Genomic DNA, 16889 nt, shown 5'->3' with positions numbered 1-16889 from the left:
TACAAAGGTACTTCCTTTTTATCTTTTTTTTTTTAAAAAAAAAAAATCTCATTTATTATTTTGGAGAATGACTATTTTTTTAATAATTTCTGTATTCTTTTTTCTTATTATTTCTTTTGGGCTTAAAAGAAAGAAGGAAAAAATATAAAAAAACTATCCAAACTTCCGGCTGTTTGCAATATAGCCTCCCAATGTTTAAATTGTACTAAACTAGTCCCAAACTACCAAATTGTATAAAAAATGCCACTTATTTTTTATATTCCTATAATACCCCATTTTTTTTTAACAAATAAAATAATAAAATAATTGTAAAAATAAAAAACCAAACAATTTTAAAAAAATAAAAATAAAAACTAAACAATTTCTTTTTTTTCCAAAAAAAATGGACGAATAAATAATTAAATATAAAAATATATATTTTTTAAATAAATAAATAATTAGCCATTGTAATTGGCCTAAATTACAAATTGCTTCATGTTGTATTAAAGTAAAATCAAAGATACGATTCTTAAGATGTTCCAAAAAGAGAAGGGTACTAAAAAGGTATTAAAGTAGCTCCATACCCAGCATTCTCAGCCATTTTTGTAAATTAGTACACAATTCAGAGCTACAAAACTAGTCAATGAAAATAATATTAAACTAACAAAAAAATATAAGATGGAGAAGCATATCAATTAGCAGCTTACCACAAGATGCTGAAAAAAAAGAAAAAAAAAAAAAAAAACATAAGAGGGATCTGAAGCTTTGTCCATACATCAGAAATATTAGTCCAATCTCTCTTTATCTGGAAGAGCGCTGTCTTGCTGAGGTCTGTTGTGCTTTAAACAGAGGGATCTAAAAGCTCCAAAAGATTTTATCACTCCTCAAAAGAAAGGACCTCCTCTTTAACATCTAGTATCTCCTCAACTTCGACTTCTTTAGCCTCATACTCTTCCTCTTCATCGCTCACTTCTCCATCCCTGAGTTTCTGCCTCTCTAGTTTTTCTTCTTCATGCAACAGCTTCCACTCATTCAACCACTTCTCCCATTCATCCTTCAACATCTTCCGCTTCTCGCGGTCCTGCTCGCTCAACAGCAATGAGACGTCCTGGTCCTCCGCCTCATACTTTTTAGTGTACTTCTTCAAGTTCTTTGCGATTTCTTCCTCTTTCTCAGGACTCAAGAATGATGGCGGCCTTGGGCGCCACAAAAACTGTCACAAACAATAATAAACAAGAAATCAGCAGATAATTTGATATGTAATAGTAAGAGGAGAGAGATTAATACGACTCACCCATTTCATATACAATTGAGTGTTCATACAAATATGGAGTCCTCTTCCAAATTTTGCACTTTAATACTAGGAGCACTATATCTACATTTTCTTTTATAAGAAAGTTGATTAGGATTGCATGCATGGACAAGAAACATACATCCATTATCCTACAAAAGCAAATTAAATTTGTACTTTTTCCTTTGTTATCTCTTCGCCCATATTAACATACTGAATCACTTGAAATTTAGGAGTCCCCATGATTTTTTATTTTTTTTTACTTTGTTATCTCTCATGCAAAACAATAATCTACTGAATCACTTCAAATTTAGAAAGACAAGTGATGCAAAAATAGGTGAGGTGCTGCTGACCCATTTACCTGAAAGAAATGATCCTTCAGAATCCTATAAAGTAGCTTGCCATTGAAGGACCATATGTTGAAACCATTTTCCATCTCATGAACCGAAGTCACTGCAGTTGCGACATACCTATATATCCAAAAAGGTCACATATCACAAGCAAGATAAAAAGACAAGAAACAAATATAGCAGTTGTGCACTTCGGTTTGATTTAAACAAGGCCCAGGACTTAAATCGCCCTTTATTTTGACACTACCAAAAAGAATCTCAAAATTACCTTCCGGTGGGATCCCATTCAATATCTGTTGCCATAAAGTGCTCAGCAGTTGCCATGGTTTCAAGCTCATCAACATTGTAAAATTCCAACTGTCCGTTGAGACCCTTTAATCCTGCAAGTATTATGTAGTGGCCAGAAGGTGACCAGAAAAGAGCATTTGCCTGCTTTCCTTTCAGAGTAGTGAGCTTTTTAACCTTTTCTGTATTGTTGGCAGAACGCAAGGAGTAAAAACTTATATCAGGTCTTGGGTTATCACCATGGATAACTGCAAACCTGTGGCCTTTTGGCTCCCAAGCGAAGGCAATTATCTTATCATTCTTATTCTCAAGCTCAAAAACCTCAATTGGAATATCCCTTTCTCTTATGCGGAAAAGCTCAAAGCCTGTGTACGTGCTCTTTTTCGTTTTTGTATATCGATCAACCTTAACCGCCAGATAATCCCCATTGCTTTGCCAGTACATTTTGCAATCACTAACACTGAAAAGATTCTTCTGCCTTAACTCATCTTTACTTGGTATTTGGATGAGACTCACCTGAGAAACAGTTTGATTGCAGAACCTCAATTTACATTAATTAATAAATAAAAAAAGAACACAACTTGTAAATCAAAAAGAATCTTCATAATCAACAACAATGCTCACCCTAGCAGGATGGTCCCCCAGTTCAGGAACAAAGATTGCAAGAATTGGATCAGTTGGTGACCAACAGAAATCCACAACATTTTCAATCTTCAAGGATTTCTTGTCAATTAGTGAAAAGGTCTCTGTCTCGTAGACAGAAATAATGTTTTTCCCAATTCTGGCAAAATATTTGTCCTCTTTTCCACCAGCCCATCTGATAAAAAGAAAACACTCTTAATCTCCCATTAGACTAATGGGTGATACTGAAAATAGTAACGCAATCAGAAAAAGGGTAAAGACTTATTAGCAGGTTTATGTAGACTGAAAAACAGAAAAATAACCTGAAAGCAGGCCATGACACCCCTGTAACACCGCCAGTTCCTCCAACAGAAAATTCATCAGCACTTCCCTTGAAATCTCTCATTACCTTTCCAGTTCTCACATCAAAAATATTCATCACAACCCTCTGAAACATAAATTTACATTATCAATGGTCCCAGGTCCAATAAATTTGCAGTGACTTAATGGACAGCAGAGTAGAAAAACTCACATTTGCATCACGGGGATTACTCGGTTCATGGCTGCTGTATGTTATTAAATATCTCTCACCAGGGGAAAAATCAATCAATTTTACCTGAAGTTAAAATAAAAAAAGCTATATGATAGGGGAACAGGGAACACAAGGTGAAATCAAAAGCTAGAAACCAAATTTCAACCTGAGGATGCGCATAACGCATAAGGCGATTAAAAGTACTAGCACCTCCCCAAACAGCAGCACCTTGCCTGTGAACTGTCGCCAAGTAAGTTCCCAGTGGAGACCACTGCACATAACTTTCAGTCCAGAACTGCAAAGGGAAACACGTAGGACCATTCAGAAAAATGGTAATTACTAAATCAAAGATACAACTACTTTTTCTGGCAAGACTAGAGGTATCTTATTATAAATTGATGAAATTTATAATAACTACTTCAATTAATGATGTTGTAGCAGTGAGCAGAAGTTAATTAAACATTGCAGTAGAAAAAAGGCACTCTAAGCTTTAGTAACTCTCTCTCTCACACCTACACACACATTGAGAGAGAGAGAGAGAGAGAGAGATCCTCCCAAGAAATACATAATTAATGGTCTTAAGTGATAGAAACAGGACAATTAAATATAAATCCTACTCACAGCACGCTTATAAACAGGATCAGGCTTTAGATGCCTCGCATCATTCCATAAAACCTCAGTATCTGAACCGGCACGAATGACAAAATGATCACGAGCTTTCTCATCAGTCAGCCATTGTTGAAGATTTTCCTGCAATGACATGACAGTGTAAAACATTGTTGACATTTAAAAAAACACAACAAATAGCACAAGGTAGAGATGGAATCTGTTTGCGGGAAATTAGAGACAATAAAAAACCATCTACTCGGTCAACATTGGAGAAACCTAAAAACCCACCTAAATCATACACGGTGCTTACTTCACAGCAAGATAATAGATATTAAAAATTGGCAAAGAAGGGACTTTTTTTTATGAATTGCAAAGAAGTCACCTTTATGCATATTTAGATTATTTTTAATGCATTTATGATTTTATTTCTACTAGTCTCAGAAATATGAGCTACAAAAAAAAAAATGCTACATATTTAAAAGAACAGGGTTTTTAAGACCATTTACCGATGTGTATTACACTTTTTCTTTCTCTATGGAAAAAAAAATTACATGACACTAAAAAGTCAACATCATTTACAAATATATTCTTGCACTAAATCAAATATACTAGTGATTTGATTGCACTTTGAATCCACAATTAGTTTTGGCACGATGCATGGTAAGGACCAAGAAAGATGGGACCAAATTTCAAAAGAATTCAAATTTAAGGGTAATATGGAAACTTAAATAGATATAAATGTTATTGTTACTGAAAATCTCATTTATTCTATGACAGCTCATAAAGAAAAGCACCATATCTATTTGGGAACATAAAGAATGAAAACTTTCATAAGAGAAATTTCAAAAGATAACAAATGGTAAAGAGCAAGAAGGAGCATTGTATCACCTCATATACGCACAGCAAAAAACAGTGGGCCCCGTTTGGTTTGCAGAATAGACCATTGGAATGGACTAGCTAATCCTAGGTATAGCTATTCCTTTATTTGGTAACACACTATTCCTAGGAATAGTTTATTCCCATGAGACTACTAATCCCAAATGAATGACTTAGCTAATCCTTAAGGAATGTAATACATTTTTCAAAAATACCCATATAATTTTTTTTTTTTTTTTTTTACTTAAAACAAAATAAAAAAATAAAAAATATGAAAAATAAAGTGGGTGGCTTGACCATCCATTGGAGTGGTCAGCCACCCACAGAAGAGGTTGGGGGTGGTCGCACCACCCCCGTCACATTTTGGGGTGGCTACGGCCACTATAGATTTGCTTCAAGGGTGGCCGCGGCCACCCCAGGAGCTCCTATGGGGTGGCCGCGGCCACACCGCGGGTCGTCGGGGGTGGTAGTGGCCACCACCATTGCTCATCGGAGTGGCCGGGGGCTGTCGAGGTGACCACGGCCACCCCCGGCAGCTTATGTGGGTGGTTGGCCACCCATTTTATTTCAGTTTTGTTTTTAATATGAGTTCAAAAAAACAAATAATATGGGATTTTTCGTAATTTTGATTCAATTCCAATTTTAGTATGTGTGTTGTTACCAAACTAAGGAATAGGAAAAGTTATTCTATTCCACACTCTTCTATTCCTAGTAATAGCTATTCATTTTCCAATGGACTAAACATTTCGCGAACCAAACGAGGCCTGAATATTTAAAAGCATGGCTTTTGAGGATAGGTTAATTACTCGGAAGCTAGTTTGCAGCTCATAATGCAATTTCATGTGGATTTTAAGATCAATGACAAAACACATGAAACAAACTGATTGAAGCAATTACCCCAGGAGTATATGGCTTAGATTCAGGAGGGGCCCACTCATCTGGAACTTTCATGAACGTATCAAACTCATCGAACACGTTCAATGCAAAAATATGAGACCTGTCCAGCTTGTATCCATTTGTCTTCTCCCTGGCAAGCTCAGCTTCCTACAATAGGGACATAAAGGAACTAGATATAATGAAAATGCATTAAACCACACCACACTACAGAACAGCACAAATACCCACAGCTAGTGTTTGGAAATGTTTGCCCAACTAGTTACAGACCACGTGGCTCATTTTCAATCAAGCCTTGCCCACCCACTTGAGATTGGATAAGCAAATTTTAGAACTCAGGAAGCAAATGCCACAGAATTCAACAAACATAAATCTTAAAACGAAAAAGGAAAATTCTTAACATGTCTACAACTTTCAAATATGTAAAAAAATAATAATAATAAAAAATAAAAATAAAAATAAGATATTCTAGAACCCAATACATTTAAATATTATAGATAAATGATTCAACTTTTACACTCATCAATTACTGGCCTGAGGTGGATTTTCCAATGCTCTTTAACATGGAAAACTTCTAATAAGTACAAAATAAAAAGAATTCGTCTATAAAATTTTGTTTTATTTGAAACTATTTCTAAAAGCTCCCAAATAAGAAAGCCTTTGGCAAGAGTGGATGGACACATCTAGCAGTTTAACTCAGACTCCTAAGGAACTCTTGAAAGGTAAAAGTTTAACCCAATCTTAACCAAAGGATTGATCATGCTTGTGAAGCACACGTTCAACATTCTACCCCAGGTTCAATGTGTACAACACAAGCTCACCTCCGGTTGGACCAGTTGGTTGATCAAGATAGATTATAAGTAAAACGACGTTTCTTCAGTATCTTGTGTACTCCTATAGCCATTTATCACTCCTTCAATAGGAGGCAACTGAATATTCCACTATCTTAAATATTTGAAGACCTCCTCTAAATAAATAAAGAGCAAGTTTTTGCTAAATGTACCAATGAATGGAGAGCGTGAGAGAGAGAGTTACCAGAGGAGTATTAAACTCGATGAAACAGTAGCCCATTGTTTTCTGGGTCTCAGGATCAATAGGCATCCACAGCCCATCATCCTTAATCAGACCAATCTGACTGTAGATTTTACGAATAACACCTTCAAGCTTTTCAAACTTCTCCCGAGGCACAACAGGCAGATTGTCAACAATAATAATATTGCCAAATCCGCTGTCTAACTCAACATTATCTCCTTGATGTATATCTTCATCGTCACTACAAAATCACGATCGAAGAATCAGAATCAGAATCAGAATCAGAACATAATACATAGTGAAAAATCCAAACTAAAAAAACCCCCATGTAATGGCTAAAATAAATTGTGGAAAACGTTAATTGAAAATCTGGACTTTTTACATCTTTAGTCATTCTACTCAGCAAATCAAATAAATCCATATGGTAGGGCACTTTTTTACTTAGGACTAACAATTGTAATCAGCCCAATTCAACAAAAGATCCTATTTTTCTCCATTCTCAAATAACAAAGTCCATATCTTTGATACAGCCCAAATATGCTTCTTCGAAAAATTAAAATACGACACTGCAACGATAGATTGATAAGTATGTATATACACCTACATATGCGAAATTAATACATAAATGCATGCATATAAACGTAAAGTTAAAAATTTTCGAAATTATGGATAAGCCATAAATTCTTCCTACGTTTTCTCTGGAACCAATCATAAATTCTTTACCTTAGTATGCCAAAATCTTGGCCCGGAGGGAGGCGTATGGCGTCAAAGTCTACACTGGCCAGATCGATGCCGAGGCGGTCCGCCGTTTCCTGAATGTCGTTCATAACCATCACGTCCGCCATGGTTCTTTCCTCGGATTTCAGGCTCTCTACAGAGAGAGACTGGTGCAGCTGCGATTTTGAAGCAAAGCCCAAACAAAACACTACGATATTCCACCGAAAAATTCCTTACTGCAGTTGCTGTCCACCAAGTGAATTAGGATGCAGCCCACCAATTAGCAATCCACCGCTCCACCAAGTGTGATTCAAGTATGAAGACGAATCACCACAGCCATTGATTCAGTAAGCCAATGTTACGCGCGAGGATGGATGCTTGTTGGAACAGTGAACGTGAGGGAAAGCAATTAGGGTTTTCAGGGGGCGGGAATGCGGTGGGTCACGGGTTGTATTGGGTTGAGTCATATGTGGATCGTGTCTTGGGCCTTGGTTAGTGGGTCAGTTGTGGGCTACTTTTTGGGCCACGACAGAGCTTGTTAAATTAGCGGTTATTTGGGTCACTTATTCAGAGTCCATTTCATGTATTTAAATTGCACCTTTGTTAGTGCTATTAAAGTTTGAAAGATTTGAAAATTTCTAAATGCACATGTTATAGCTTAGTGGGCCGCTTCTTATATTGTGTTTGGAAGTATTTTTGGAGGGTTTTTTTTTTAAAATTTTTTTTTCTCAAAAGTAACTTCATTACTTAAAGAATAGAGGCTTGCTTTGTAAAAACACGTAGAAGTACGGTGGTAGGGAAATCAACCACCCACACTTGATCAGTTACAAAATCAAGAGCAAGTTTTGCTAGAATGTGTGCGACCTCATTGACTGCATGTGGAACATGCACCACCTGCCATTCTTGAAACTGCTCCAACTCCCTTCTGGTATCTTCAATCACCGTCCCAAAACTACCCAGCCAAGGCTCTCTACGGCGTAACAATTGAACAACCTCCAAGGTACCGCCTTTTAGGATGATTTTCTACCACGCCATTCTTCGCTCCAATTGAACACTTGGGCCGCTGCCATAGCTTCCACTGCTGAGGGATCATTAACAAAAGGCTTCGTAATGCAGCACATAGCCACCGCTTCTCCCCTGTTATTCTGCGCCACCATCCCCATTCCCATCACATTTTTCTAAAAAATAAAAAAAATAAAAAAATTGTGGAGGTATCCCCTTTCCCCTTTTCTTTCCTGTATTGAATAGGGAAAAAAAAACAAAAAAGTGTGGAGATTTGTAGCTTGAAATGCCAAAATTACATGCTCAATTACAACATACACCTACAAATGAAAACCATTGACCCGTTTGATCAAAACATGACTCGTTACACTTGTTCAAAGTTTTATAATACTATAAACCCTATAATATTACTTTAACCTAAAAATTTTACCAAATAGACCCATCTTTTATAGAACATTTTGAATTTGATTTTAGTGTATCAAAAACTATAAACAAAAGAGGACAAAATGTCTTATTTTTGAATTCTTTGATCTACGTCCATGTCTAAATAGATGGTCGAACAGTTCAATATTCATTTAAACATGTACATTTTATATAAATTTTATTTAAATTGCTAACCATTTAAACAAAGTGGACCAGCAACAGCAGTTGACTGAGTCCGTTTTGCGTCACCGGCTATAGCCCGTCCAAATCTTAAAATGACATGTCCACTCAGAGATATGTTCATGCCACGTTTTATATGTTGCTTTCATAGCATTAACATTCTATATATAATTTTCAAAAAAAAAAAAAAAAAAAATTCTATATATAATTCTAAGTAAATTTTTCTTTAGTCTTTTAAATCTGAATTATCATTTTTACTGAAAGTGGTACTCTCTTAAATAATAATCAAAATAGAATTCCTCTCTTTTCTTCTAGATAACAACAAGAAGAACTTTAAGAGGAGGGAGGATCTACATCTAGATTTTTTCTCCTCCCCTTTTATGGTAGCAGTGTTCGGTGTCTTCTCTGTAAACTCTACCGGTCTCCATTTTCTGGTAGGTTGCTTTAAATCTAGTTTGTAGATCTAGATCAAGATTTAGTCTATTCAACCTTAGATCTTATCGTCTTTTTCGTCCAAAGCGTATCTTCCGAAGGGCTGTCTATGATGACGTGGTCCTCCGCTGCTGCTTGTGGGGTTTTTATTTATAGTTTTTATTTTGTTTGTCATGGCCTTCGGGTTGATGATGAATTTGTTGTCCTGGTTTTCGGATTGATGATAGAGTAGATCGGTGTGAGGGCTTAACTCTCACGGCCGGATTTTTAGTTTCTAATTATTTTTTATTTTTGTTTTGTATTTGGGCTACCCATGTTCTAGATCTAGTCTGCACGAAGCAGATTTATTCCTTAAATGTAATTGTACGTGGGTTAGCAGAATCTTGAAGTCATTTTTATGACTTTGTAACCTTCATAGCTTTTTGCTATGATTTTTTAGAGCTGTATGCTCTATGATATAAGAATTTTATACTTATGAAATTTCATTTTAAAAAAAAAACAGTGGTACTCAGACTTTCTTAACGTTGGAATAACAAATTACAACTATGGCAAATACCTTATTTTTGTTTTAATTTTTGTTGAATAATCATAATCGATGGAATATTTAAAAGCACAAGGAAACGAAAAAATGGGGATGAAATTTGATATTTTTTTAATTCAATTTGTTTCCTTAGCGCAAACTTGTACCCAGGGGCAAACCAGAGTTGGTGGAAGAACTTCCAAACAAACAAACAAAAAAAAAACTTTAGGTCAAGGCCAGGGGCAAACCACCTTCGCCCCAAGCCATGAAGGTGGTTTTTAAAAAAATTAAAAAATTTCTTAAAAAGATCTAATTTTTTTATACAATAGACATCTAAAAATTAATTTCTTTCTCCCAATTTGTTGTTGTTTTTGTTTTTTTTATTTTTATTTTTTTCTAAGTTTCACCCGAAACTAAAAGTTTTAGTTCCACTCCAAAAGGCAATATGAAAATGAGAAATTCTAAAGAGTAGCTATATATGGATGAGTAACTAATATAGGAAAATGTAATCACAAAAATAATAATAATAACGAAAAATGTAGGCCTCAGCCAAATCTTAAAAATGGAAACCTCTATAGTTAATTGAAATCCTATGCAATATTTATATTATAATCTAAATCATTCATTATAAATGAACGGTCCAAATTTTGTCATGTTAACCAAAACTTAAAAACTCTCTTTCATCATTCGCTCTACTCTTACATCGCACCGTTATTAGTAATCTTTGCAGTTTTAACCATCATCATTGGGAATAGCCAGTCACTCCAATATCTTAGTGGTGTGGGAAACTTGAGCTTCTCCGGGAACGATAAGTATTTTAGTTACTCAAAATTCATCTTTTTGTATTTTAGCTATTAGTTTTTTAATACATATTCCAACAGGCTATCTATTCAATTCTCTACTTTCTTTAAATATTATTTTTTAGCATTATTTTTATTGTTTTTTAGCCACACATTTTCTTCCCCTCTCTCCCTCAATCCCTCTCCTCAACAAAACCAACAGATTTACCGTCTTCAACCCCATCCTCAACCTAGCAAACTACAACACCGTCAATAGATTTACCGCCTTAATTGTCTCTAATGCTCTTTCGTCAACAAAGACAAGCAAAACCTGAGCTTTACCCAATTCATATTTCAGGTTAAATTTTCAAGCTTTGGGGTTTTGGTGGTGTTTGGCATGATGGGTTGGAGATATAATGCAATATTGGGGTTGATTGGCACATTGTGTTCATATGGGTTGCCTTTGCAGATCACACAGGTTGGGGTCCATCACCACTCTCTTTTCGGTTGAATTTGATGCTTGGGTTGTGATTTTTGTTGGGGTTTCTCTTTCTGCCATGGCCCTGTGGGTATGTAGTTTGCTAGGTTGATGGGTTTTTGGACTTATGAGGTGAAGGGACTAATTGATGATGATTTTTCTTTGGGTTTTGGCTTTTGATTTTGGGAGGACCGAATTGGTGATGCTTTGTTTACTGTAGCAGTTAAAGTAGAATAGCTAATGTGAAGCTATTCTGCTGAAGCTAAAAAAATAGTAAAAATAACTAAATGTAACTAATATTTCTCTTTTAGATAAGCTGCTGAGATGTTAATAACGGTGCGGTAGTGAGAGTGATAGTGAAGCTAATGAGGGTGGCAATGTCCGGTGAAACACATCATTTGTTTTTTTGTTTGTTTTTTGTTTTTGTTGATATTGTAATATTGAGCATAATGCAATACCCTAAATATTACACCTAATCCAAATTCCTTTTATAGCTATTAAATAGGTACAAACCAGTTTATAGCTAAATTTTGTCCCCCATTTTTTTTTTTTTTTTTTTTGACATGTCCACACAAGGGAAGGGGGAGGGGGGATTCGAACTAGTGACCACTGCTTCATAAGGCGTGGTCCACAGCCAATTGAACTACCCCTTGGAGACAATTTTGTCCCCCATTGAATACAAGAAAGCGAGAGCTCTAGATAAAATATTCGTTTTCTTTGGGTCATCTTAGTGACAGACAAAGTGAAAACAAATAAAAATAAAAAAACAAACAGAAAAATTAGACAACTTAAAAACAAGAAAAAAAAAAAAAACAAAAAACAATTAGACAAGTCTAAAATTCAACAAATAAAACCTCAAGCATGTTATAATACTATAAGTTATTAGATAAATGTTTTGTTAGTTTCATCAAAATCAAGTAAATTTGTAGGATTAACCCACAACTTTTCCTTGTGAGGAAACTTTTGTCAAAATCAAAACAAGCAAACTACTAAAATAAGAGCTTCAACCGAATAAACTTGTTAGTTTCATCAAAATCAAGTAAATTTGTAGGATTAACCCACAACTTTTCCTTGTGAGGAAACTTTTGTCAAAATCAAAACAAGCAAACTACTAAAATAAGAGCTTCAACCGAATAAACTACTAAAATTTTAAGCTTTAATATTTATTTACGAAAAATAATAAAATTGAGATAGAAAAATAATGCAAAAATTCATAGACCACAACCACACTAGTTTATTCGGTTGAAGCTCTTATTTTAGTAGTTTGCTTGTTTTGATTTTGACAAAAGTTTCCTCCCAAGGAAAAATTGGGGGTTAATCCTACAAATTTACTTGATTTTGATGAAACTAACAAAACATTTATCTAATAACTTATAGTTTTATAACATGCTTCAGGTTTTATTTGTTGAATTTTAGACTTGTCTAATTGATTTTTTTTTTTTGGAAGTCGTCTAATTGTTGTTATTTGGTGCAAACTGGGGTCTATGTCAACTTCTCCGCCCTCAACCAGGGGAGGGGGGGACTACTTATTTTTTATCTTTTTGTCCCAATTATTCTTGTTGTGGGGTACCTAAAGGTTTTGCACTTTTAGTCTTTTGTTTTTTTTGTTTTTTTAATTATAAAAGAAGGCAAAAGTTGGACACAAGTTGGCAAAATAGTTGGGCCATTAACATTTTCCTATATATATAAACAATTATTGTCATAGACTTGTAGAACCCATATGTGGATCCTATAAATTTAATAATAAATTTGAAAAAGAAATATAAAAGAAGATAACATATTGCAATGGCTTGAAGACCAAGACAAATGTTGTGCACAATGGCCTATGGAGAAAGAGAAAGGTCTATTACATTCAGCTTACATAATTGCACTAATAAATAAGTCTTCCAACTTAACAAACAGATAACAAAGTTGCTAATGAAAGAGGGGAAAAGAAGCTAGTATTTCAGTTAAATCTCTGTTGCACTTGTTTCCTCCTTTACATATTAACATGAAATTGACTGTATGCATGTGAAAACACTGAAGACCCTATGGAAGAGACTAAACAACCTAAACATCAGAACACTTTTTTCAAACTAAAAAACAAAAAGAACCCTCCAGAAAGCATTAACAAATGGAGCCAGCTAGTATTTCTGGGGAGAAAGTGTTACAATTTAAATATGCCAGTCTTCTACTAGTGAATTGCATATCCCCGCTTTACCCGACAGCCTTCTCTCAGAATGACCACATTTAACTGCCAGATTATCAACTGAGCCAATTATAAAGTAAGAAGCAGATTAACCACAGATGAGAGCAACTGCATAAGAGATTGATTAAACAAAAGTAGAAACAAGGGGAAGCATTAGCTTGGGTCCTCAGTCATTGCTAAGGAGATGAGAGGACCCCTGACAAGTTGGCTAAGCAGGTTTCCAACAAGAAAGGGCATAGATGATCCGCCCCTTCCATCCTTGCAACAGCCACCGGCCATCTTCATCAATTACAAAATCCTTGTGGTAGCTCGACCTCACCTTACTCATTGCTTTCTTCACAATGTCCCGGTCCATAGGCAGCTGGGCAAACCCAGCTCTTAGGTTTCGGACTTGCCACTGTTTGTATGTCTCCGGCCTCTCCATTCTCTCCCAGCCTTCACAAGCTATAACATTCAAAGCCTCCCTGCCAAACATCTCTTTCTCAATCAGCATCCTCTCCCGATCTTCACGAGGTACAAGAGTTTCGAGCATATCAAACAGTGCAGAATAGTGAAACAATGCCTCACGGAACCGGGTAACAAAGAAGGGGGCATTGAAGGCGCCGTTAACAATCCCATGGATGAAAATGTCAGGATTGATCTTCCTTATCAAATTGAGGACGATATCTCTTGAACTCTTAACTGACACAGATTCATCATGCAAGCTCTTACCTCGATACAAACAGTTAACAACAAGGAACTCGTCCTTGTCAATTTTAAGTTCCTCAAGTTGAATGGTTTCCCATTTTTTTGCTATGGGGTTGTACTCAAATGGCACACCGAAACTCTCAGCATAATTTGCTAAGCGACGTCCTGTTTCCTCAACTCGCTCTGCTGGCCGAAACCCCGGTTGGGGAAATTCTATTCCAGTAATCCGAAGCTTTGGAGGACCACCATCTCTCCATGAGAGCCTCTGAATAAGGGTGGGCCATTGGAAACCATAAAGGATACCAAAGTCTATGATATGGAGCCTTGTGGCCTTTGCTGCTTCCCTCATTATCATGCTATTTGAAGCAAAATTAGACAACTTCCTAAACGGGCATGCAGCAAGGTATAGATGGTAGGCTTTCAAAATGTCGGCAGCAGATGTTCTTTTACTAACAAGGCCTTTATATATCTGGCTACCAGTACCAGCCATGCGTGCCTCAAGCCCATCAGCAAAACAATATGCCAGTCTCTGATTTCCATCACCAAAAAGAGAAGAGTGCTGCCTGATCTGCTTTAGCAATTCATTTGCACTCCTCTGATCATCAGCTGCAACAGCTTGGGCACAATGAATTAGGAGAGTTCTTAAATCCACCACCTCCTTAATTCCACTTTGTTTCTTACCACGTCCTCTTCCACCGTTAGATCCTTTTGATTTCCCATTCTGTGACACATTTTTGCCTATCCCATTCTTCAGTACAGTTTTGCTTATTTCATTCGGCAAGGCCTCACGAAGTTCTGAGATATGGTTCCAACCTTGGCCCTTAGTAAGAAGCAACACTGTATCAAACATCTTGGACCGCAGAGTGGATTCAATATATACAGCAGCTTGCTTGCTCCTCCTCTCATCTTCTGTATCTCCATCCTCCTCATAAGACTGCCTCTTTCCCCTAGACCCAGTAGATGAGTACTCCCCCTCTTCCTTTTTTTCCACCTTGACCGGCACCTCGCTAGTTCTTGCCTTTGGTTCCCGAAATAACAACCCATTCGCTTCCAAATTAAAAAACAACTCACTTCCACGAGGAAGAAACATAGTAGCCTCCTCAACCCCCTTCCTGAATTGCCAAACAGATTGATTCTCGCTATTTGTATCTGGGACCTGAAGACTACTACTAGAAGAGTCCACTAAACCATCCAAACTGCTGATCACACTATTTGAAGAGCTATAAGGTGACTGAGAAATTGTATAGAGAGGAAGACTTTGTAATTGGGAATGGAGGGTATAACTATAATCTCTCTGATTTCGAATCAAGTTACTATCACCAAAACAGCTACTGCTATTACTACTACTGGCATAATTACTTACATAGTGATTATCATCTGGGCTCTCACCATTTCCATCAATATAATTCGTGCTATGTACAGGGGAAGGGGGATACTTTTTCCCAAGCAAATCATAGAGGGATTTCTCAGCAGCTTGAAGTTCCAAAGAATCTTGAAGCATGCAAGTCTTATCTTCCATGTCTTCTTCCATAAGAATCTGAGTTATATACCCCAAAACAGTATCAGAGAAGTCACAGTCCTCCGGGGAATCATCCCCTTGGGCCTCACTCGAGCTCAATGCTATCTCATCCGGTTGAAGGTAATGAGATTCCCTAAAATTATGGTCTAGAAAGGCATTCTCGAATCTGGGTCCGGCAACAAGATTTTGATTCGCAAGAACCGAAAAAGATTGATTACCCAATTGTACTCCATTTGCGGAACCCAAAAACCCCCTAAGACGCGGATCCATTTTCACCAATCATGCAAGTCCCAATCCAAATCCGAACCTCAAAGACAAAATTTTCAGAAGTATACCCAAGTTTCTTTTGCAAATGACTTTTTCCTGCTTTTTTACCGAAAAGAGAAAAAGGCTTCCTTCAATTCAAGAAATCCATTAAAATACGCATGAATGATGAACCCCTCCAAAGTAAACCAGCAAGCCTCAAAATTTCAAATTTCACAAACTACATATGAATAAGAGTTAATCTGAAAGTTGTAGAATTACCCAGATAGTATCAGTGAAAGTTAACAAACTAATTACCACCATTTCTTAAGTGACAACAGCAAGGAAAAAGCTTCGAAAGCCCAAGAAAAATGAGCAAGTAATATATATCAAACTTGAGTTTCACAATGAAGCATAGAAGAGTAAAACGTACCTCAGAAGAACCCCAGCTGAGAGAGAGAGAGAGAGAGCAAGTGGAGGACGAGGGAGACCAAAGAGGTTCCCATGTATTTTAATGACCTATGTCTCCGAGGTTAGTGGACCAATTGCGGCCGTTGATTTCATGTCCGTTGCAAGTCACCGGCTACTGCCTGTTAAAACACACGACCAGGGAATCTCGAGTCCTCCTCTAAATCATGATCCAGTAGGACTCGAGTTTCCCAGCCAGCCCCCTGGACGTCACGTGTCCAACAGAAACGATGTGTCTAAGAAAAGGAAAATGCTACAATGCAATCATTTCCCTCCACATTTAGCCCATCAAATCTGATGTGGCAGGCCTTCTTATTAGTTTATTATTCAAAAATTTTAAATTTTTAAATCAAAATTAAAAGAATAAAAAACTAAATAAAAAATAAAAAAGAAATTGCAAGGGGTGGCTGGCCACCCCAATTCATGCTAATGAAGTGACCTTTAGGCTCCCAGTGACCTTTAGGCCCTTGGGAGTGGCCCGACCACCCCCAAGGGTTAAAAAAAATTAATTAATTTTTTTTTTTTTTTTAATTCAGCTCTTGGGGGTGGCCAAACCACCCCCAATGGGCCATGGGGTGGCCGAAGCTACCCCCAACCGCCCATTGGGGGTAGCTGAAGCCACCCCCATGGCCCTTGGGGGTAGCTCCCAAGGGCTAAATCAAAAAAAAATAAAATAAATTTGGCCCTTAGAGGTGGGCGGACCACCCCCAAGGGCCTAGAGGTGGCTTCAGCCGGTTTGGGGTGACCGAAGCCACCCCTAGCATGAACTGGGGTGGCCAGCCAC

General features: G+C 36.9%; 2 protein-coding genes across 3 annotated transcripts; both read right to left on the bottom strand.

Moving 5' to 3' along the window:
- Positions 1-534: 534 nt before the first annotated feature.
- Positions 535-7619, bottom strand: LOC132191967 (eukaryotic translation initiation factor 3 subunit B-like). Its single transcript, XM_059607122.1, has 11 exons — positions 7193-7619; positions 6473-6710; positions 5441-5587; positions 3680-3808; positions 3225-3353; positions 3059-3142; positions 2850-2974; positions 2530-2722; positions 1889-2421; positions 1632-1740; positions 535-1192 (listed from the first exon to the last, which is right to left on the bottom strand). Exons 1-11 carry the CDS (start codon positions 7312-7314, stop codon positions 857-859), a joined length of 2145 nt encoding a protein of 714 aa, XP_059463105.1. The 5' UTR covers positions 7315-7619; the 3' UTR covers positions 535-856.
- A 5296-nt stretch (positions 7620-12915) lies between these two features.
- On the bottom strand, positions 12916-16308 carry LOC132192061 (scarecrow-like protein 9). 2 transcript variants are annotated; one of them, XM_059607252.1, is made up of 2 exons: positions 16071-16308; positions 12916-15900 (listed from the first exon to the last, which is right to left on the bottom strand). In XM_059607252.1, exon 2 carries the CDS (start codon positions 15662-15664, stop codon positions 13397-13399), a length of 2268 nt encoding a protein of 755 aa, XP_059463235.1. In that variant the 5' UTR covers positions 15665-15900; positions 16071-16308; the 3' UTR covers positions 12916-13396. The 2 variants fall into 2 exon arrangements, with proteins under 2 accessions (XP_059463235.1, XP_059463236.1); XM_059607253.1 differs by having other exon boundaries at positions 12916-15757.
- Positions 16309-16889: the final 581 nt, after the last annotated feature.

This window comes from Corylus avellana, chromosome ca9 (assembly GCF_901000735.1).
Source record: "Corylus avellana chromosome ca9, CavTom2PMs-1.0".
Lineage (NCBI taxonomy): Eukaryota > Viridiplantae > Streptophyta > Magnoliopsida > Fagales > Betulaceae > Corylus > Corylus avellana.
This window is presented reverse-complemented; position numbering and strand designations above follow the sequence as displayed.